The 20796-nt window shown below is 47.4% G+C and overlaps 1 protein-coding gene across 5 annotated transcripts in view; it reads left to right on the top strand.

Moving 5' to 3' along the window:
- Positions 1-20796, top strand: part of LOC311528549 (store-operated calcium entry regulator STIMATE-like) — a 71572-nt gene that overhangs the window by 20943 nt on the left and 29833 nt on the right. For all 5 annotated transcript variants that reach the window (XM_084643718.1, XM_084643720.1, XM_084643721.1 and 2 more), the window contains exons 2-4: positions 12966-13014; positions 14044-14139; positions 16988-17109. In XM_084643718.1, coding sequence (XP_084499844.1) covers positions 12966-13014; positions 14044-14139; positions 16988-17109 — 267 coding nt within the window. The remainder of the gene's footprint in view (positions 1-12965; positions 13015-14043; positions 14140-16987; positions 17110-20796) is intronic.

Below are 20796 nucleotides of genomic sequence, written 5' to 3'. Positions count from 1 at the left end.
CTGGTCCACGTGGATCATCTAATAGAGATTTATTTAGTTTCAACTTAAACTGGAATTCTATCTGCTGTTGTCTGTTTAGAGTTGATCGGTATTAAATTTGCTTTCTCTCTGGTGCATAGGGTGTTGAGATGAGATCCCCAACTGTCCATCCCACATGAGGCTCTAATAGCATCGGTGCTCAAAAGCTGAGCAGGGTGAGGCCTGGCCAATATGAGGAGAAAGCCATGAGCCATATTCCCATGAGTTGGAACACTAGCGTTTATAATCCAAAGCATCCCACTGGATTGCTCCAAGTGTGCTGTGCTGTGAAGTGAAGGGAATGCAGAGGGCCATTCTGTGGGTAACTGGGTGTGAGCCCATTCAAGGCTTGGAAGACTACTTGCAATAGACCCAGATTCTTGCTGACAGGATTGCAAATTGCAGATCAGTAGCATGGTTGGTGGTTCTTGGAAGAAAAATTGCAGCATGCTGCACTAGCTGGACATTCTAGGTAACCCATTAAGTTGGCTTTGAGTGGAAGGGAGTGGCCGTGAGAAATGCACAAATACTGGTGGTTCTTTGAGTGTTTGCTCATGTCCATTCCATTGTAGGCATGTGTGTGCTTGCCACATGCACAGGTGCTGAAAGTTTTTCCCTCAGCGGTATCTGTAGGGGCCTGGCTGTGGCGCCCTCTGGAGTGGCGCTGTATGCCGCGGTATAAAGGGCGCCACCGGTTCTCCCAACCCTGAGTTTCTTCTTAGTGCCAGTAATGGTGCTGGAATGTCATCTTGCTTCGGCAAGCCTTCTCTCTCTCAACCATTGTTGCAAACTTTTCTCCTGTACATAGGGAAAACTATTAACAATTTTTAACTTAGTGTAGTAGTTAGTTAGTCCTGGACGGGACTCAGCCGAGGGATGGGGCATGCCCTGGTCCCCAGGCTTCAAACCCTGTGACCGCTGTAAAAAGCCGATGCCCATCAGCGATCCTCACAGTAGTTGGTCTGAGGTGCGTGAGCGAAACCCACATCAGCGACAAGTGTCGTATGTGTAAAGGCTTCAAACCTTGGACAAAAAAGGAGCAGGACATATGTCTCTGGGCACTCCTTGTGGAGTCAGCGTTGGCATCGGAGACATCCAGATCGGACTCTGCCCAGCACCGCTCCATTGATGCGGAGCACTCTGCTGGTGCCGTATTTGGACCAATGCCGATCTCCCTCCTTGGTACCTGGGTCAAAGCAAAGAAAGTCTGGGAGGGGACAATCCCCTACATCCCATAAAGGGAAGGAGAGGGCTGGAGGGGAGCAAAGACCCGTGAGGGGCAGCTCCTCGCCTCCAAGCGGGAGTTGGGCCCCAGCTCAGGTCGAGCAGGTTAGACATCCTAGCACTACCGGTGCCACCCACACTGGCTACGGCGGTGCCCCATTCCAGGGGTAAACCTGCCCTGGGACCTTTCCACCAGTCCCCATCAGTGCAACACCACTCCTCACCACAGGGAGTGTCCCGCCAGTGCTCACCCACACAAAGCTACCACACCTCGGACACAGGGTGGCCCGCCCAACGAAGTTCCAGCCTCCGGACTTGGCACCACTTGTCGGGCTCCAGACGCTGATCTCTGATGACGCGGTGCAGACCCATGGAGGTGCGCCTGTCCCTTCAGCCCCACTATTGGGACCGCCCAAGCTGCTCGCTTAGTGATCGGCACCGTTCTGAGGACTTAGGCAGATGGTCCAGGTCTCGTTGCCAGCATCTCTGCATATCCCCTCACCACAGCCCAGGTCTGCCTCAGGCTGTTGGGTCACATGGCGGCATGTACTTATGTCTTCCGCCATGCGAGGCTCAGGTTTTGATCTCTCCAACAGTGGCTGACAGTCTTCTTCCAGTCCAGGGATCATCTGGACAAAGTCATCACGATCCCACTGAAGGTACTTACCTCCCTGCAGTATGGACCAACTCGAGGGTGGTCCTGGAAGGAGTTCCATTCAAGAGTCCTCGATCTTCAGTATCTCTAATATTGAATGCCTCCGACCTCAGCTGGGGAGCGCATCTCGGCGAGCTGCAAACCCAAGGAACGTGGTCCCTAGAAGAGCTGATGTTGCACATAAATATCAGGGACCTCAGAGCAGTCCACCTAGCCTGTGGAATCTTTCTGCCACATCTTTCCAGTCAAGTGGTACAGATGTTCACAGACAACATGGCCTCGATGTTCTACATCAACAAGCAAGGGGGAGCCCGCTCGTCATCTCTGTCAGGAAGCACTCTGACCGTGGGACTTTGTCATCCAGCATGACATCCACCTTGAGGTGTCGCACCTCCCCGGTGTCCAGAATGCGTTGGCGGATCGCCTCAGCAGGTCCTTCTCTCACCACGAATGGTCCCTCACCGACGCCTCCCTTCTCTCATGGGAAGGGAATCTGAAGTACACATTTCCGCCAATTCTGCTGGTCAGCAGGATCCTGGCAAAAGTCAAAGCAGACAAGGCGCGAGTCATCATGATGGCCCCGGCGTGGCCTCACCAGCATTGGTTTGGCATGCTCATGGATCTGGCTGTGACTCCCACATGGCCACTGCCCAGCCGCCCGGATCTCCTCTCGCAAGACCATGGTCGGCTCCTGCACCCGAACCTTCCCTCCCTTCACCTTCATGGCTTGGTGCTGCCTGGCTGAACCCGGAGAAAAGGACCTGCTCCAGTCAGGTACAGCAAGTCCTCTTGGAAAGCAGAAAGCCCTCCATCAGAGCAACTTGCCTGACAAAGTGGAAGCGGTTTGCCTGCTGGTAGAGAGGCACGGCATTTCCCCAATAAGGTCGTCTTTACAGTCCATCCTTGGTTACCTGCTGCACCTTAAGCATCAAGACATTGTGCTTTCCTCCATCAAGGTGCAGCTTGTCCAGGGCAAATTGGAGTTCTCACATGATATGTCTACTTGGTTCCTAAAAGGACTCTTCCCACTGGTCTGGGACCCGATTCTGTAGTGGGACCTCAATCTCGTTTGAGAGGCCAAAAATAAATTTTAAAAAGTCAAGAAGCTTCATTTTGTCCTTGTCATGATGTTTTGAAGTTTTAGTTTTTTTCTTTTTTCTTGCTTTTGACTTTTTAATTTTTAAAAAAAAATTAAAAGAACCACTTAAAACCCAAAGAAATTCATTTTGGGTCAGCTGAAAAATTTTGTTTTGACCCAGAACAATTTTTTTTGTTTTCATTTGGTAAGAAACCCCAATAAATCAGTTTAGCACCAAACTGGTTTGGCTCCCAAACTGAAGAATTAATTATTGGTTCAGCTCTGCTTCATGCAGCATATATTTTGCCTGTGGAGCTCACAGCCACTGGATATCGCTGAGGTGAAGAGTTCAGCGGAATTAAAAAATAAACCACTAGACACATGGATAGCTACTGTGATCCATACCTCTGAGACCTAGAACGCAGAGCAGTAACATAGTCTCTGTGGGGCTACTCAGTAAGTCAACCTGATACCTGAAGCTGGTGCAGAAGGTGGCTGCTTGCTTGGCACCAGAGTTCCATGATCTCCACCTGCTGCCTGGTTTTTAGGTGACATATAATGCTTTGAATTGGACCTATTAAGCCCTAAATGGGTTGGGATGTGCCTACTAGATGCCGTCTTGAAGCATTCCATCCTGTGCACTGTCAACAGAAGCACTTAAGAATATAAGACCGGCCATACTGGGTCCAACCAATGGTCCATCTAGCCCAGTATCCGGTCTTCTGACAGTGGACAGTGCCAGGTGTTTCAGAGGGAATGAACAGAACAGGCAATCAAGTCATCCATCCTATGTCGTCAACTCCCAGCTTCTGGCAAACAGAGGCTAGGGACACTCAGAGCATAGGGTTGCATCTCTACCCATCCTGGCTGGTAGCCATTGATGAACTAGAAAAGTTCATGGAGGTCCTTTTTTGAACCCTGCTCTTGTTTTGGTCTTTACAACATCCCCTGGCAATAAGTTCCACAGGTTGACTGTGAGTTGTGTGAAGAAATACTTCCATTTGTTTGCTTTAAACCTGCTGCCTATTAATTTCATTGGATGACCCCTAGTTCTTGTGTTACGTGAAGGAGTAAGTAACACTTCCTTATTCACTTTCTCCACACTAGTCAAGATTTTATAGACCTCTATCATATCATAGAATAGAATCATAGAATATCAGGGTTGGAAGGGACCTCAGGAGGTCATCTTGTCCAACCCCCTGCTCAAAGCAGGACCGATCCCCAGTTAAATCATCCCAGCCGGGGCTTTGTCAAGCCTGACCTTAAAAACTTCTAAGGAAGGAGATTCCACCACCTCCCTAGGTAACGCGTTCCAGTGTTTCACCACCCTCCTAGTGAAAGTTTTTCCTAATATCCAACCTAAATCTCCCCTACTGCAACTTGAGACCATTGCTCCTTGTCCTGTCATCTGCTACCACTGAGAATAGTCTAGATCCATCCTCTTTGGAACCCCCTTTCAGGTAGTTGAAAGCAGCTATCAAATCTCCCCTCGTTCTTCTCTTCTGTAGACTAAACAATCCCAGTTCCCTCAGCCTCTCCTCATAAGTCATGTGTTCCAGTCTCCTAGTCATTTTTGTTGCCCTCCGCTGGACTTTCTCCTATTTTTCCACATCCTTCTTGTAGTGTGGGGCCCAAAACTGGACACAGTACTACAGATGAGGCCTCAACAATGTTGAATAGAGGGGAATGATCACGTCCCTCGATCTACTGGCAATGCCCCTACTTATACAGCCCAAAATGCCATTGGCCTTCTTGGCTACAAGGGCACACTGTTGACTCATATCCAGCTTCTCGTCCACTGTCACCCCTAGGTCCTGTTCTGCAGAACTGCTGCCTAGCCATTCGGCCCCTAGTCTGTAGCGGTGCATTGGGTTCTTCCGTCCTAAGTGCAGCACTCTGCACTTGTTCTTGTTGAACCTCATCAGATTTCTTTTGGCCCAATCCTCCAATTTGTCTAGGTCCCTCTGTATCCTATCCCGACCCTCCAGTGTATCTACCACTCCTCCCAGTTTAGTGTCATCTGCAAACTTGCTGAGGGTGCAATCCACACAATCCTCCAGATCATTAATGAAGATATTGAACAAAACTGGCCCCAGGACCGACCCTTGGGGCACTCTGCTTGATACCGGCTGCCAACTAGACATGGAGCCATTGATCACTACCCGTTGAGCCCGACAATCTAGCCAATTTTCTGCCCACCTTATAGTCTATTCATCCAGCCCATACTTCTTTAACTTACTGACAAGAATACTGTGGGAGACAACGTCAAAAGCTTTGCTAAAGTCAAGGAACATCACGTCCACTGCTTTTCCTTCATCCACAGAACCAGTTATCTCGTCGTAGAAGGCAATTAGATTAATCAGGAATGACTTGCCCTTGGTGAATCCATGCTGACTGACTGTTTCTGATCACTTTCCTCTCCTCTAAGTGCTTCAGAATTGATTCCCTGAGGACCTGCTCCATGATTTTTCCAGGGACTGAGGCGAGGCTGACTGGCCTGTAGTTCCCTAGATCCTCCTTCCTCCCTTTTTTAAGGATGGGCACTACATTAGCCTTTTTCCAGTCATCGGGACTTCCCCTGATCGCCATGAGTTTTCAAAGATAATGGCCAATGGCTCTGCAATCACATCCGCCAACTCCTTTAGCACTCTGGGATGCAATGCATCCAGCCCCATGGACTTGCGCACGTCTAGCTTTTCTAAATAGTCCTGAACAACTTCTTTCTCCACAGAGGGCTGGTCACTTCCTCCCCATGCTGTGCTGCCCAGTGCAGTAGTCTGGGAGCTGACCTTGTTCGTGAAGACAGAGGCAAAAAAAGCATATCCCCCCTTAGTCATCTCTTTTTTTAAGCTGAAAAGTCAGTCTTATTAATCTCTCCTCATATGGAAGTTGTTCTAGACCCGTAGTCATTTTTGTTGCCCTTCTCTGTACCTGTTCCAATTCCAATATATCTATTTTTTTTGAGATGGGGCGATCATATCTGTCCACAGTCTTCAAGATGTGGGTGTACCATGGATTTATATAGAGGCAATGTGATATTTTCTGTCTTATTATCTATCCCTTTTCTGATGGTTCCTAGCATTCTGTTAGCTTTTTTTGATGGCTCCTGCGCATTGAATGGATGTTTTCAGAGAACTATCCACAGTGACTCCATGATCTTTCTTGAGTGGTAACAGCTAAGTTAGACTCCACCATCTGAATGTTGGGATCACTTACTCTCAACTTTAGACGGCTTTGCCAGTAATGCTTATGCGTCAGAGACCCCTCTGCTTTGGAATCTATTCCCACCGTTGGTCCAAACTATGCCAGTCCTGTTGATCTTCAAGCTACACTGAAAGGCCTGTGTCTCCATGCATGGTCCTGTGTATTATCTAAAAGTATTATCACCCCTATGCAATCAAAAATCAGACTTAAATCATGAGAGCTTGTCATAAATATAAAGAGAAGGGTAAACACCTTTAAAATCCTTCCTGGCCAGAGGAAAAACCCTTTCACCTGTAAAGGTTAAGAAGCTAGGATAACCTCGCTAGCACCTGACCAAAATGACCAATGAGGAGACAAGATACTTTCAAAAGCTGGGGGGAGGGAGAAACAAAGCCCCTCTCTCTCTGTCTGGGTAATGCTTTTGCCGGGGACAGAATAGGAATGGAGTCTTAGAACTTAGTTAGTAATCTAGCTAGATATGCGTTAGATTCTGATTCCTTTAAATGGCTGATAAAATAAGCTGTGCTGAATGGAATGTAGATTCCTGTTTTTGTGTCTTTTTGTAACTTAAGGTTTTGCCTAGAGGGATTCTCTATGTTTTGAATCTGATTACCCTGTAAGGTATTTACCATCCTGATTTTACAGAGGTGATTCTTTTTTACTTCTATTAAAATTCTTCTTTTAAGAATCTGAATGCTTTTTCATTGTTCTTAAGATCCAAGGGTTTGGGTTTGTGTTCACCTATGCAAATTGGTGAGGATTTTTATCAAGCCTTCCCCAGGAAAGGGGGTGTAAAGGTAAGAGGGGATTTTGGGGAAAAAGACGTTTCCAAGCAGGCTCTTTCCCGGTTATATATCTGTTAGACGTTTGGTGGTGGCAGCGATAAAGTCCAAGAGCAAAAGATAAAATAGTTTGTATCTTGGGGAAGTTTTAACCTAAGCTGGTAAAAGTAAGCTTAGGAGGTTTTCATGCAGGTCCCCACATCTGTACCCTAGAGTTCAGAGTGGGGAAGGAACCATGACAGATCTTTAGAATCTTTATTTGCCTTCTGGTGTTTTGAGCCTTCAGAGGTCACATTTTCAGGCTTTTTCCCCTAACTATGAGGGCTAGAAATTTATGAAAGTAAAATCTGTCTATTAATCACAAGATTCTGAGAGCTGGGGCTCTAAAAACACCAAATTGCAAGACTCAACAAAATCACGAGTGGGCAACGCTAGGAGAGAAGTAAAATACCTGAGGTCCACTCAGTGGTGGTGGGGAAGGTTAGGAAATAACTTCCCATATGGACAGATTATGCCATAATTGTTGATTACAAGGGTTCTTTGCACCTTCCTCTGGAGCATTTGGTAGTGGCTACTGTTAATGTATTACAGGATTAGATGGACTTCTGTCTGATACAGTGTGGCAAATCGTCTGTTCCTGTCAACAAAATCTCCTACCTTATGGAAAAATGCAGAGGGTGTGGCTTGACTAGTAGTTGGAACCCAAGGTTAGGAGTCTGGCTACCCAGATCTCCAATCATTACCACTGCTGGTACTTATTATGACATATCTATATTGCCTTGGCATGCAAAGAGTGCAATCAAGGTGGCTTTGCCTACAGACTTCCTATCTGACTTTGGATAAATCACTGAATTTCCCTGTGCCCCAGTCTCTAGAACAAGGATACTCTTTACAAACCTCAAATAACTTATCCTTGCTCCTCTACTGTGAGGGTGAGTAAAGCATTTCTGAGAGCCTCCGTTGAAAGTTGAGGACAGAATTTCCCAGCGTCACTTACTTCCCTGTTCCATGCTTGCAGATCTCTGCAGGTATCATGATAAGATTCCTAGTGATGAACCCTGGTGCAGGTTTTGCACAAACACATAATAAGATGGTGCTTACCCCCCCCCCCAAAGAGTTTACAACCAACGTATAAGAGAAGAGACAACAGGTGGATGGGGGAGTACAAGAAAATGAGACAGTGTTCAGTGGCATGATAGGCAGCGGTTTCAGCAGATACCTATTTTGAATCTTCTAATGTTTTGAAAAGCAAGTAGATTGCAGAGCCTAAGTACAGTGGCTTCAAGGTAGCCGGTCTTATCCCCACTTTAAGGCCTGTTCAGACTCCTTCTGTCATCAGCTTAGTAACTACTTGACCATTGCTAATATAATTAATAATCATGCCTAGCTACTTCAGCCGGCACGTCTAGTACATTGGTAAGGGTTCAGCTATTAGAGTTCACCGTATATCCCCTAGCAATATCTTCTCTAATGGGATTATACATCACGCTTGTTCACTGATGCTCACGTGTGTTGGTATCCTGGTGACATGGCATCACCCAGCCTCCCACTAGATGGCACTATCCATCAATCTATCACTGAAGGCTCAGCTGGAGTACACCCCTGGGAAATGGGATGAGAGGGGGGGCAACAGTTTTTTTGGTAGTTGTAGTGTCTGAAACTTTCTGACCTGGAAGGAAAACAATCACTGACTCCAAATAACTGTGTTGGGGTCCCCCTTCAAGCTGGCAAAGCTTTTCAAAACAAATGGCCTGCTGTGATCCATCTTAGAATCATAGAAGATAAAGGTTGGAAGAGACCTCAGGAGGTCATCTAGTCCAATCCCCTGCTCAAAGCAGGACCAACACCGACTAAATCAAGCAGGACCAACACCAACTAAATCAGACCAACTTCTGTGTTTAATTACTGACTTTCTCTTTAGAATAAACTTCCTGATTCATATGACTTAGTTGGAAGGCCATAGTTTTTGGATCTGATGCTATACTCACTGCTTTCAGATTGTCAGGTAGTTACCATTTGTACTGGGACCTAGGGGCCATAACACATTCTGCTAAGCACCACACAAACATCGACTCGGACAATTTCTGTAAGCTCTTTGGGATATCGACTTTGCCCTTTCTGAGACCACCTTACAATGCTTGTGTCGCCATGTACAGTACAAGCCAAAACAATCTTGACAAACAGTTTTTCCAGTCCAAACGTGCCTCTAGCCCATTACTACCTTGGAACGTATCTGCACAGAGCCCCCCCCCTCCCCCCGGATGATAAACGTGGGAGCAGTGATAAGTGGCTGGGCTAGAAATGAATTTCTGCAGTTGTTCGATAACTTTCAGTCTTCATCAATAGGAAAATCACTGAGAATGGCCTCCTCCTCTGGGAGTTGTGGGAGGAAGCACAAGAGCGGTATGTGCCAGCCAGCCCGAAGACAGACAGACACACGTATGTCTGTCTAACTTCTGGTGTGCAGTTGAAGAAGATGGCTCAGAACTCCAGTCGCTGGGGGGTACGTGAGTGTGAGGCACTTCTGGAGACCTTTGCAGTGGAACCACTTTATGGAAAGCAGGCACCTCAGATGAGGTAACACGTTTGAAGCCAGCTTAGCACAGCTACGGACATCAGCTTCTCAACTGCAACATCCATCTGTATTTGAAGAAGTCTTTCTCCATCTCTCCCTGATCCTGCTGCTTTCGCAGGTTCTCCCTATGCTAATGTAACTCCCTCTCCCTCCAGGGCTGACAAGGGAAGCATAGTGATGTAGTCTGTGTGCATGAGCACTCTCTAAAATGAACGCAAAATCCCATTACCTGTGCCCAGACAAGTGTTGATCTGCACTACAACTGCATCTTGCATCCACTCCACCCTTAACCTAGTTCTCTTTTCCAGGAGAGTCTCAAGTGAGAATCTGTGTATCGCTGCGGCCTTTGTTTATACATGAGAAAGGAATGTTGGCAAAGGGTTACAATACCAGGCTGGGAGTCTGGAGAAATTCAATATATTCCTAGCTCTGCCACTGACTATTGGTGTGACCTGGGGCCAGTCACTTAAGCTCTCTGATTTAATTTCCTCTCTTTAAAACAGGATGTGGATACCTATCTCACAAGTGGACCGACAGGTTGAACATGCTCTTGGGCCTGGTCTATGCTACATGGTTAGGTCGATGTAAGCTGCCTTACATCGACCTAGCTGTGGGAGTGTCTTCACTTAAGTTTGGCTCCCACCAATTATAAATGCTTCTCTGCGCTGATTTTAGTAACACCAGCTTGATGGTTATTGGCCTTCAGGAGCTGTTCTGCCATGCCCCTGGTTTAGTCCAGGATATCGCTTCCGTCCTGTGGCAGTGACGTGTTTTAAATACAAACCCCTCCGCTTTCAGACTTGGGAGACGTGAAAACGAAATTCTTCTTATCAAGATGAACTTGCCCGCACTGTACATGCTGCATGCTCAGTCGCAGTCAACCATTTGTTAACTCCTATTATGCACGAGTTGGATAACATATTGATGATGGCTCCCATGACTTTAATCAAGCTTGTAGCTTTAAAACGTTACTTTCCATTTTTTGGAGGTTTATAGTGCTAAAATTCACTTCATTTTGGAGTGGGCCAGGTGTCTGTCTCTCTTCTGAATCATTTTTCTCACTCCCAATTAGAAACCATCTTTAACTGACATTTAGGAACTTAATAGGGTAACAGTGGTAATCCGGTCACCATCTCTGAGGCTTAAAGAGACTACCAGGAGCTAGGAATGGGAATCAGAAGTTCTATAGCTCAGATTAGACTGATAAAATCCTAGACGTCCGAGGTAACCCAGTGCAGCCAGCTGCCACTGTAGGGTTGTCTGCTAAAGTCCAGTTTTTTGTGGCAAGAAATACTGCGCTCACATCCTTCATATCCTTGAAATTGCAGTGCTATGTTTAAAAGTAGGCAAGCTAATAACAGCACGCACCTGGGGTCAGCGGCATGCCTGACTCCGAGTGGCAGAGCCTGAGCCAAGCTAGTGAGCATATTTCTGGTGTTACCTGTCTGGTAGTTTTATAGGTGTATCATCAGTTCTCGTGTCTCCACTCATGCTCCAGCTTGCAAAGCTCAACTGGATCCCGTGGCTTGGCTCTGAGTCTCCCGTCTTGGCCAAATCTAAATGGTAGACTCTAGGCCAGGGGTGGGTAAACTTTTTGACCTGAGGGCCACATCTGGGTATGGAAATTGTATGGCGGGCCATGAATGCTCATGAAATTGGGGGTTGGGGTGCGGCTCTGGGTGGGGGTGCGGGATGAGAGGTTGGGGGTGCAGGAGGGTGCTCTGGGTTGGGACCAAGGTTTGGAGGGCAGGAGGGGGATGAAGTTTGGGGCAGGGGGTTGGGGTACGAGAGGGGGTCGAGGCATGAGAGGGGGTCAAGGGTGCAGGGTCCAGGTGGCGCTTACCTCAAGCAGCTCCCAGAAGCAGCGGCATGTCTCCCCTCGGCTCCTACACGGAGGCGCTGCCAGGCAGCTCTGCGTGCTACCCCATCCACAGGTGTTGCCCTTGCAGTTCCCATTGGCCGCGGTTCATGGCCAATGGGAACTGCGGAGGCAGCGCTTGGGGCAGGGGCAGCGTGCAGAGCCCCCTGGCTGCCCCTACATGTAGGAGCCGGAGGTGTTGGATCATATTAAAGAAGTTCTGTATTAAAATCACAAATGAGTTTGATTCCCCAGAGTTTAAATTCCAGGGTATTACTAATTAAAAGGTCTCTTGGTTTTTGGTGCTGTTTCTCTCCCTCTGTGTGTGAAACTTGCAAGCTGCTAATTGTGTTAGTACATTCTAAGACAGAGTCTGTTCTCAAAGCAATTCACAGAGAGAGAGACTCAAAGCAATACTCTAACAACAGAAACAGCACCCAGAGACTCCCCACCCTTTTGTTGTATTAACAATTGTGATTAAAATAGAGATAGAGGATGTATGTGGATGGATGCTTGGTGTGGATAATAACTGAATGATCAGGGAGGTGCCAGCCTAAGAATCCAGTGTCCATCGGCTGAAGAAGGCGTCAAGTGGAAATAACCAGAGGACCCCCGGAGGGCAGACTGGAATCCACCCAACAGCCTCAAGAATGGGAGAACCAAAGAACAAGATAACATCTTGGAGCTGTCAGGAATGTGCTATCTGCTGATTGATTCAGCAACAGCATGATGAAGCAATTCCCATAGACTGCCATAGGAAGAAATTCCTATAAAAATAGACTCTAAAAAGTGAGAACTTTGGGGTCTGATTCTGCAAAACAACTTCCAGGAGCATCAGATGAGCATCTGACAAGGCCCTGCTCCCTCCTCATGTCCAGGCCACCTGGCCAGTGGCTTGGCATGAGCAACTCTAAGGCTGGTAACTATGATAACAACCTTGCAGAACCTGTGTGTGTGTGTTTGTATGAATGAATGTGTGAATAAATATGAGATTGAATGGAATGTTATAACTAGAACTAACTGCTTACTATGATTCTTTCTGTATTCACAGTAAATGTGGTATTTTGCCTTTTTCCCTTTAATAAGATCCTGCTGGTTTTTATTTTATTGGTATAACAGAGTGGGGACATGCCACTGCTTCTGGGAGCTGCGCGGAGCCACAGCATGCATGGAGCAGGGCAAGCCCCTGACCCTGCTCCCTGGCTGGAGCGCAGGAGCAGGGAAACCCCTGGACGCTGCTTCCCAGCGGGAGCTCGAGGGCCAGATTAAAACATCTGAAGGGCCGGATGTGGCCCCCGGGCCATAGTTTGCCCACCCCTGCTTGAGGCTCTCCCCATGGTTCTCATGTGACCATTGTCGCATTTGTTAAAGTCTACACTAGATTGCTTTTATCCTAGGTTAGAGACGGCCTTCGTGTGTCTTGGGCTGAGTATAACAGAGGCAAAACAGACTCTAAAGAAATATCAGGGTTTGTCTTAATCAACCTACCTTCTAATCTTGCTGCTTAGTCCAATTATACAGTAGGGTCTCATTTCCTTGTAATTCCGCCCTTTAATTGTCTGTCTTTACAGTAAAGCGCTTTCAGGAACCAAAAGAAGAGAGGCGTCCCTGGAGGATATGGTGAGAAATAGCTTTTTTTAAAAGCTCTGAACTAAGGGGAATAGATTCTGTCTCTCCGAACGGCTTTTTATGTTTACTCTGATAATTAATGGGCTTCTAGGTCCTTCCTGTTCCTAAATGTTTAACGTGGAAACCGTGAACAGACTGAAATTCTCGGTGGTGTTACTTCCTATAACGTTCCCATCACAGTATGGATGAAATTAACTGCACTACTGTAATCCTCAATGCTGCGGTGTATTTGGCCCTGTTCAGTACCTTTTACTGTTAGTTGAGAAGTCTCCAGGCATTACCAGCTCACTAACAACTCATTAGCTCCAGAAAGCTTTATGCAGTTCCCAACATACCGTTGGTTACGCTGCAGTGAGAGCCAAGTTAAAAAGCCTGTTACACCTGTGCATTTGTAGCTAAGAGCTGTATAAGCAGGTCTAATATCAAGGACTGAATGGCCTCATGGCCATGCAGGAGAACCTCTCATCACTAAGATACCAGCTGAAATCCGGCCCAGATCAGTAGTAACCAAAAGATTTCACAGTCTCATGTCATCTCACATGGGCTCTGAACAAAGTTGGTGATTCAGTCCCGTTCCCAGTATACAAATGGGAAAACCACCATCACAGTTGGCACTGACTTCCTTCTTGCTGGCAGTCTCAGGCTGAATGGGCTTATGTAGGCTGAATGCTCCTGCCCCATCCCCACCCTGTTTCCTAATAGCGCCCTCACTAATGCTGCATTCAATGTGCTGGGGGCTCATGTCCAGTGAACTCTCTGAAGTGAATGTTTGGTAATGGTGTAAATCCATGAGTCGCACGTGCTGCTCCTTGTGGGGGTGGGTTTTTCAAAAGCACTTGGCACCGGCCTACCTCTGCTCCCATTTACTTCAGTGAGGGCTTCTGGGAATCCCTCCTGTGGATTACAAAAGCTCTTTGTGCCAGGCTTGATTTGAGGTCCCCACCTTCGCAAGTGTGATTCGTGTGCCAGCTAATACTCTACTGCTGCTATAGGAAAGGTTGTTGCATCTATTCTTTTCAGGTTTTATGATACCTCCAAGCAAGCAATAGGTGCCCTCTTCATCCATTTTGCTAATGTTTTCCTGTCGGGTCATACTGCAGAAGATCCCTGCTCTCTGTGAGTATAGCAGTGTGCTTGTGTAACCCACACACCTTCTGGGTGTGGTGTTCTGTCCCATCTAGTGGCACCGAGACCACTTAGAGATTAATGAGTTTGCTCTACAGCCTTAGCTAACAGCTGGTTGGCTTTTAGCTCATGAGGTAGAGGCTTATGCACTAAGCTCCAGAGGTCCCAGGTTCGATCCTTCCCGCCGACGCCCAGGGTCTATCGGTGTTACGCTTGCATTAATGTTCTCTAGTTGGGACTGGAGGAATCTAAATGCACTTGCATCTATTGTCTCTACTATAGAAACAGACACTGACTTAGATCCTCTGAATGCTGTTCATTCCGATCTACCAGTCTGTGTTTCTCGTCTGGGTGGAGGCATCTGGGGCATCCAGAGTATCTGGCACTCCACTGGAAGTGCAAAAATGAACGGGCAGCTGCGCTCCTGGAGTGCCGATGCAGTTGTCTGGGAGGCAGTGCTGTCCGGTGGCTGAGATTCTGGAGATAGAGGCTCTGTGGCCAGCTCTGACACTGACTTGCTGTGTGACCTGTTTGGGGCAGGAGAGGGAAGGTCTTCCCAGTCCTTGTACAGTGTCCATAGGTCTCAGAGTAAAGTGCCATACACATATTGATGGATAATATATTTGTACATTGTAATTGCATTTGGCACATATGCAAGCTAAATGTGTAATTGTCTCTTGCACGTCTGACGTTCTGAAATCAGGCCTTATAGAGGAGAATCCTAGTTTAAAATGTCTGCCTTTACCTGTGCTGTTAGTACTTCATACTATTAAAGCCGTAAAGGTGTGTTGAAATCTGTTACTCTTGTTTTTCCATCTGGTTTTCATTCAGTGTCACTTTCTGGCTCTCCTGCACTAGCGTTTGCATTCACACTATTGTTGAAGGCTGGGGGAGGGGTGTAAATCAAAAGAAAGAGTTTGCCTTTCTTTTACCACAAATCCTTTATTCATACTAGACTTAACTCCTCCTCAGTGGTTTTGACTAACTCCATTAGAATTCTTGGAAACTTCTCTGGCCTTTGGTATACGGGAGGTCAGACGAGACGATCGCTTTGGTCCCGTCTGGCTTTAGAATCTCTGAAAACCCAGCTATAGCCTTTGAAAAAACAAAAACAAAAAACACTTGCCTCAGAAAAAAATTGGTAGTATCTCTTTAAATGGTGTTGGCCCAAAGTTGAACCTACGATTCTAATAGAGTATCTGCAAAGTCTGTGATTCTTTATAGTTTAAACAAAAAAGCGCAGCAGAGCTCTGTTCCCCCCGACTTCCTTAACATATATGTCAGTGTTCGGTAGGGTTGCCAACCCTCCCGCTTCGCCGGGAGTCTCCCGGAATCGGGCTCTATCTCCTGGAGGTTACTGAAGCCAGTCCGGGTGATTTTAGCCCGCTTAAAGTCTGGCGGTGCAGAGGGGCTAAGGCAGACTCTCCGCATGCCCTAGGCCCAGCGGCTCCAGGAAGCAGCCAGCACGCCCCTGCGGCCACCGGTGGGGGCAGGGGGTCTCCATATGCTGCCCCTGCCTACAAGCACCATTCCCGCAGTTCCCATTGGCTGGCTGCTTCCGCGAGCCACTCGAGGCCAGAGCAGTTAGCCGCGCTACACCGCCAACCAGAAGCCACCCGAGGTAAGTGCTGCCCAGCCAGAGCCTGCACCCCTGACCCCCTCTGCACCCCAGCCCAGAGTCCCCTCCTGCACCCAAACTCCCTCCCAGAGCCCACACCTCCACACTCCCTCCTGCACCCCAACTCCTGGCCCCAGCTCTGAGCCCCCTCATGTACCCAAACTCCCTCCCAGAGTTTGCACCCCAACCTTCTGCCCCAGGCTCAGCCCCCTGCCACACTCCGAACCCCTCGGCCCCAGCCCAGAGCCTGCACCCCCTCCCGCAACTCAACCCCCTGCCCCAGCCCAGTGAAAGTGAGTGAGTGTGCGAGACGGAGGGAGGAGGGGATGGAGTGAGTGAGGCAGGGCCTTGGAGAAGGGGGGTCCTTAGGGAAGGGGCAGGGTGTTTGAGTTTGTGTGATTAGACAGTTGATAACCCTAATGTTAGGGACTATAGAAATACTTACATCCATGTAATCTGAGCCCTGAACAAGGTAATTTAGTGTCTCAAGGCTTTGTCCATGGACTCTGTGTCAGAAAATATACAAAGCCTAGTCCCCAATCCTCCAAAAATCTTAAGCACATGTGCAACTTTAAAACATGTATGAGGCTACTGAAATCCCAGAGAATTACTCTTAACACTGAGTAACAGTGCAGTGATAAGCCAGTGTGTATGGGGAGGGAAGATTTGCTAAAGTGTTCCCACGGTGGTTATAGATTAAAAGATGGAAAGATTAGATATTGAAATATTCATTAATTGGGCTTTATCTTAAGGCACTCTTTGGGGTTCTGAAAAGAAAATCTCACACCGTTCATGACTATACAATAAATCAAAACTGGATACTGATTTCCTAAATGCCACAGAAGATATTCTCAGGCTAATTTGATCCTGTAATATATCATGAACAGAATCTTCTTAGAACTTTACAGATGAGTTGTGGGAGGAGAGGGAGGTGCGGGGGAACAGGGGAGGCATTGGACCCAATTCTCCTTTCATTTGTGGCTTCTCACTTATATAGATTCTATGCCAACAGCACTGTTGGCTTTAATGCAGTTATTTCATTGTCTCACCAATATACAGGGAAGGAGAATTGGGACTGCTGAATATAATGAAGCTCGTCTTATCTGAATGGGGATTTCCAAAGTATCTATCAGAATCTATTCTGATTCCCTGGGAGCTAAGAACCCAGCTGAGCCTGAATCTTCAAGTGTTACACAGGGTGTTTTCTCCCCCCTCTGTTAGCTACCTAATGAATTTCATCCTCGATGCCACACTGGGGATGCTGCTGATCTGGTTCGGTGTGAAGGTTGTCTCCTGGCTTTTGGAGCATCGGAAGTACACATGCCTAGCCTTTGGAGAGTATGGTAGGTGTAGGACAACCCGATCTTCTTCCTTTCCCTCCAATATTTCTATATCATCTTTGCACAAAAGACACAGCAAGTTCACGCTTCTGATGTTTACTGGAAGATTCAGGCTAATGGAACTAACACTGGGTGCATTCAAAGAAGATACTTTAATACTTAGATATAATACTTAGTCCTGCCTAGAGTGCAGGGGACTGGACTAGATGACCTCTCGAGGTCCCTTCCAGTTCTGTGATTCAGATGAATAGTTAATTCTCAGAGGTACCTGTCAGTCATAGCAGTGTTTCTCAAACTTTTGTACTGGTGACCCCTTCAACATAAGAAGCCTCTGAGTGCGACCCCCCCCCAATAAATTAAAAACTCTTTTTTTATATATTTAACACCATTATAAATACTGGAGGCAAAGTGGGGTTTGGGGTAGAGGCTGACAGCTCGCGACCCTCCCCCCCATCCCCCAGGTAATAAACTCATGACTCTCTGAGGGGTCCTGACCCCTAGTTTGAGAATCCCTGTGCTAGAGATTAGCTTTCATATTAAAAATGTCATGAAATCATTAGGTAACAAATAGATCAGTATCCACAAGCTCTTCCTACTCAGCAAAAGTAAAAATTTCACTCTCCAACTCCTTGGTGAGGTACCCATTCAACCTGCCTCTCTAGGAGAATACGTAAGCCTTTTCAGCACATTCTAAATGTTGACTACTCAAGGTTGCTTTGCACTTGGATGGAGGAAGTGTTTTGAATCAAGGATCCTTAGCTGGAAATGCCCAGCCAGCAGTCTCATCCATTTGGGGTTGCATAGGTCCTAAAGAATAGAATCCGGCCCCAAAACTCTATTTCTATGTAACCCTTCTGCCCGTCAGAGTTGGCAGCAACAAGGGCCGGGTTCAATATCTAGGGGTTCCATTCCAATAACACAATGCAAACCAGCTCGAGCCCCCACCCAGTGACCTGGGACAAATATATACCACCCCCGCTGGGCGCCTCCAAGAGGCAATACTTCCCCTCTCGCAAGCACATAGTCTGAGTGTAGCAAAAGTCTTTTAATAACAGAGAGAAACAATGTGGCATTATGTTGGGGAAACACCACCAACCGGATTCATAACACAACCCATGAGCAAAAACAACCCCACCCCAGGCAAATTGGGGCATGCCCTTTTCCCTTTGGTTCTTGAGTCCAGCAACCCCAAAAGTCCAATGCCCCAAAAGTCTCTGTCCCTGGTCAGGGCAGCCCCAGAGTTCGAAAGTTTATCGGCGGAGCTTTACCTCCCAACCTGGGTGGAAATGGGACAGGGGTAAGAGGCACCTTACGTGATCTGAAGCTGACCGCCCCATAGCGGCGCTCCGCTCCGCTCCGCCAGCCGCCCCACAAAACTCCTTCGCGCAGCTGCACTCCGCTCCGCCAGCCGCCCCACGAACTCCTTCGTTCAGCTGCGCTCCGCTCCGCCAGCCGCCCCACGAACTCCTTCGTTCAGCTGCGCTCCGCTCCGCCAGCCGCCCCACGAACTCCTTCGCTCAGCTGCGCTCCGCTCCGCCAGCCGCCCCACGAACTCCTTCACTCAGCTCCACGGCCCACAAGCAGCTCCTGCCATCCACACACTGCTCCGTGTCGAACTGCTTCACCAGCCGTCCCGCAAACTGCTCCACAATATATCTTCAGGCTCCCCCACTACTTAACACAACACTCAGTGATTTCAGCTCTTAGGTGAATTCAGCTTATAGTAGGGGAGCCCCAGTGCTGGGGCACTGTCAGCCCAAAGTGAGCTCAGCAGCCTATAACTAGACTTCTAATGAAATCAAAATTAGCTCTGATATTCCACAGTGGAGAGAGGAGGAAGTGCAATCAGCATGTAAGGCCCTCACCAAGGGGCCCATGCCACCAAGTATTAATACTTGTCCCCAGCCTCTCTCCATTCACACAGTTTTGGAACCCATGACCCTTGCCTAGCGAGTGCTACTTAGATGATGGTGAATCCCTCCATCGTAACAAAAGGCCACGTACAGTTCCAAGCACAGTTCCCATAATCAGGGTAATAACAATTTATTCTTCCTGCCCCAATAACAGAGACACTGGGGATCCCACAGCAGCCAAAGTGACCATTTGGGCAGCTATGGTCTCATTCTAGGCGTGGTGGGTGTGTCTATGCAAATGAGATCTGCCCCTGAAGTTCTTTTCCACAACTTGCCACACCTCACCACCAGATGTCAGGGTGGAGCTCATCCTGACACTGCTTACATCTAGATCATGGATTCAGAAATTACTTAGTGTATTCCTGATATTCGGTTTGAAGTTCTGAGATTCTACCATCATCCTTCCTTTATTTCATCCCCTGCTTTGGGATCTGTGAGCCTGGTTTTTTTAAACATTTCCACTAGAGGGTAGCACTTGTCTTTCTAAATAGAAGATGAAGTTAAGGGAGTACAGTACTTCTGTCTTTCGGAGGGGGAAGACCAAAAAATAATTCTTCCCTACTGCTTTGAAAAGATTGGGGGTTTTTTGTGATCTTAAAGACCCACTGAAACTTCAGCATGTCCTACAGAATTCCTTCTGTTCCTGAACCATTCCATCAGTAAAAGCTACATTCTCACTTTCCCACCCCCTAAAGGTTTAATTATTGGGGATATTTTAATGAAAACAGGATTGACTCCTTTCCCCCCCCCCTTTGCTTTTCATCTGGTAATCTAAGCAATTAGCGTTTGATCCAAAGTGAAATCAGTGTAAAGACTCCCATTGACTTGAACTTTGGATCAGTCCCTTGTTTAGTGCTTCACATCTTGAAAGTGCTGTACAAATAAACTAATCCTGCAAGGTTAGGTTCCTTCCGATAGAAACCAAGAGAGAGCTAGTTTAAACGGACTTGTTTAGTCATGATTCTTCCTGAAACGGGTGTAAGCTTTCAGAAGCGTCTAATGTCGGTTAGAAAAACAGGCATAGGTGGGGGTGAAGTGTGAGATTTGTATGTCTCAAAGCAACCTTCTTTATGGAAGCTGTGTTAGAGAGCTCATACTTTTGTAAACACAATCCCAGATTACCCTGCAGTTGTGCCTCTTGTAGCTAGTTAGTGCATCTAATATCCATCCTTCTTCCCTACAGCATAAAAACCTTTCATCTGGGATCACGGTTCCCAGCCAGATGGCTGCAACCTCCTCCTTTTTGGACCTCTAACCACTCATCTTCACCCTTCCAATTGACACACACAGATAGCAGCCAAGTTACATTCTTGCCCAGATCACTGTCTTCAGACGTTGTGGAGAGTTAGGTCTTCCAGAGGGATTTGAATGGAGAGAGTATAGCAGTGCTGTGAACTTCCTAAGGCAGGGCAGTTCTTGCCTAGGCAGTGGCATGGGAGGTTTGGAGGTAGCTGCTGGAGAAGCAAAGGACAAAATGGCCGAAGAGTTATGCAGGGCCTTGAAGACAAGAAGCCTGATCTTTGATTTGGTGAGCCAATTCAAAGTGGGGAGGGTCATCTGGGCAAGAATGTAACTTGGTTGCTGTCTTTTTGTGTCAATTGACAGATGAGTGGTTAGAGGGCCAAAAAGGAGGAGGCTGAAACCATCTGGCTGGGGGATGTGACCCTGGATGAAAGGATGGTGGGTGGTTGTTTTTGTGGGGGGTCTGTAGGGAGAAAGAAGGATGGATCTTAGATATACTAACTAGAGCAAGAAGTGGCAGTAGTTTGACGTGGCC

This window comes from Lepidochelys olivacea (assembly GCF_965140295.1).
Source record: "Lepidochelys olivacea isolate rLepOli2 genome assembly, chromosome: 1".
NCBI classification, from domain to species: domain Eukaryota; kingdom Metazoa; phylum Chordata; order Testudines; family Cheloniidae; genus Lepidochelys; species Lepidochelys olivacea.
This window is presented reverse-complemented; position numbering and strand designations above follow the sequence as displayed.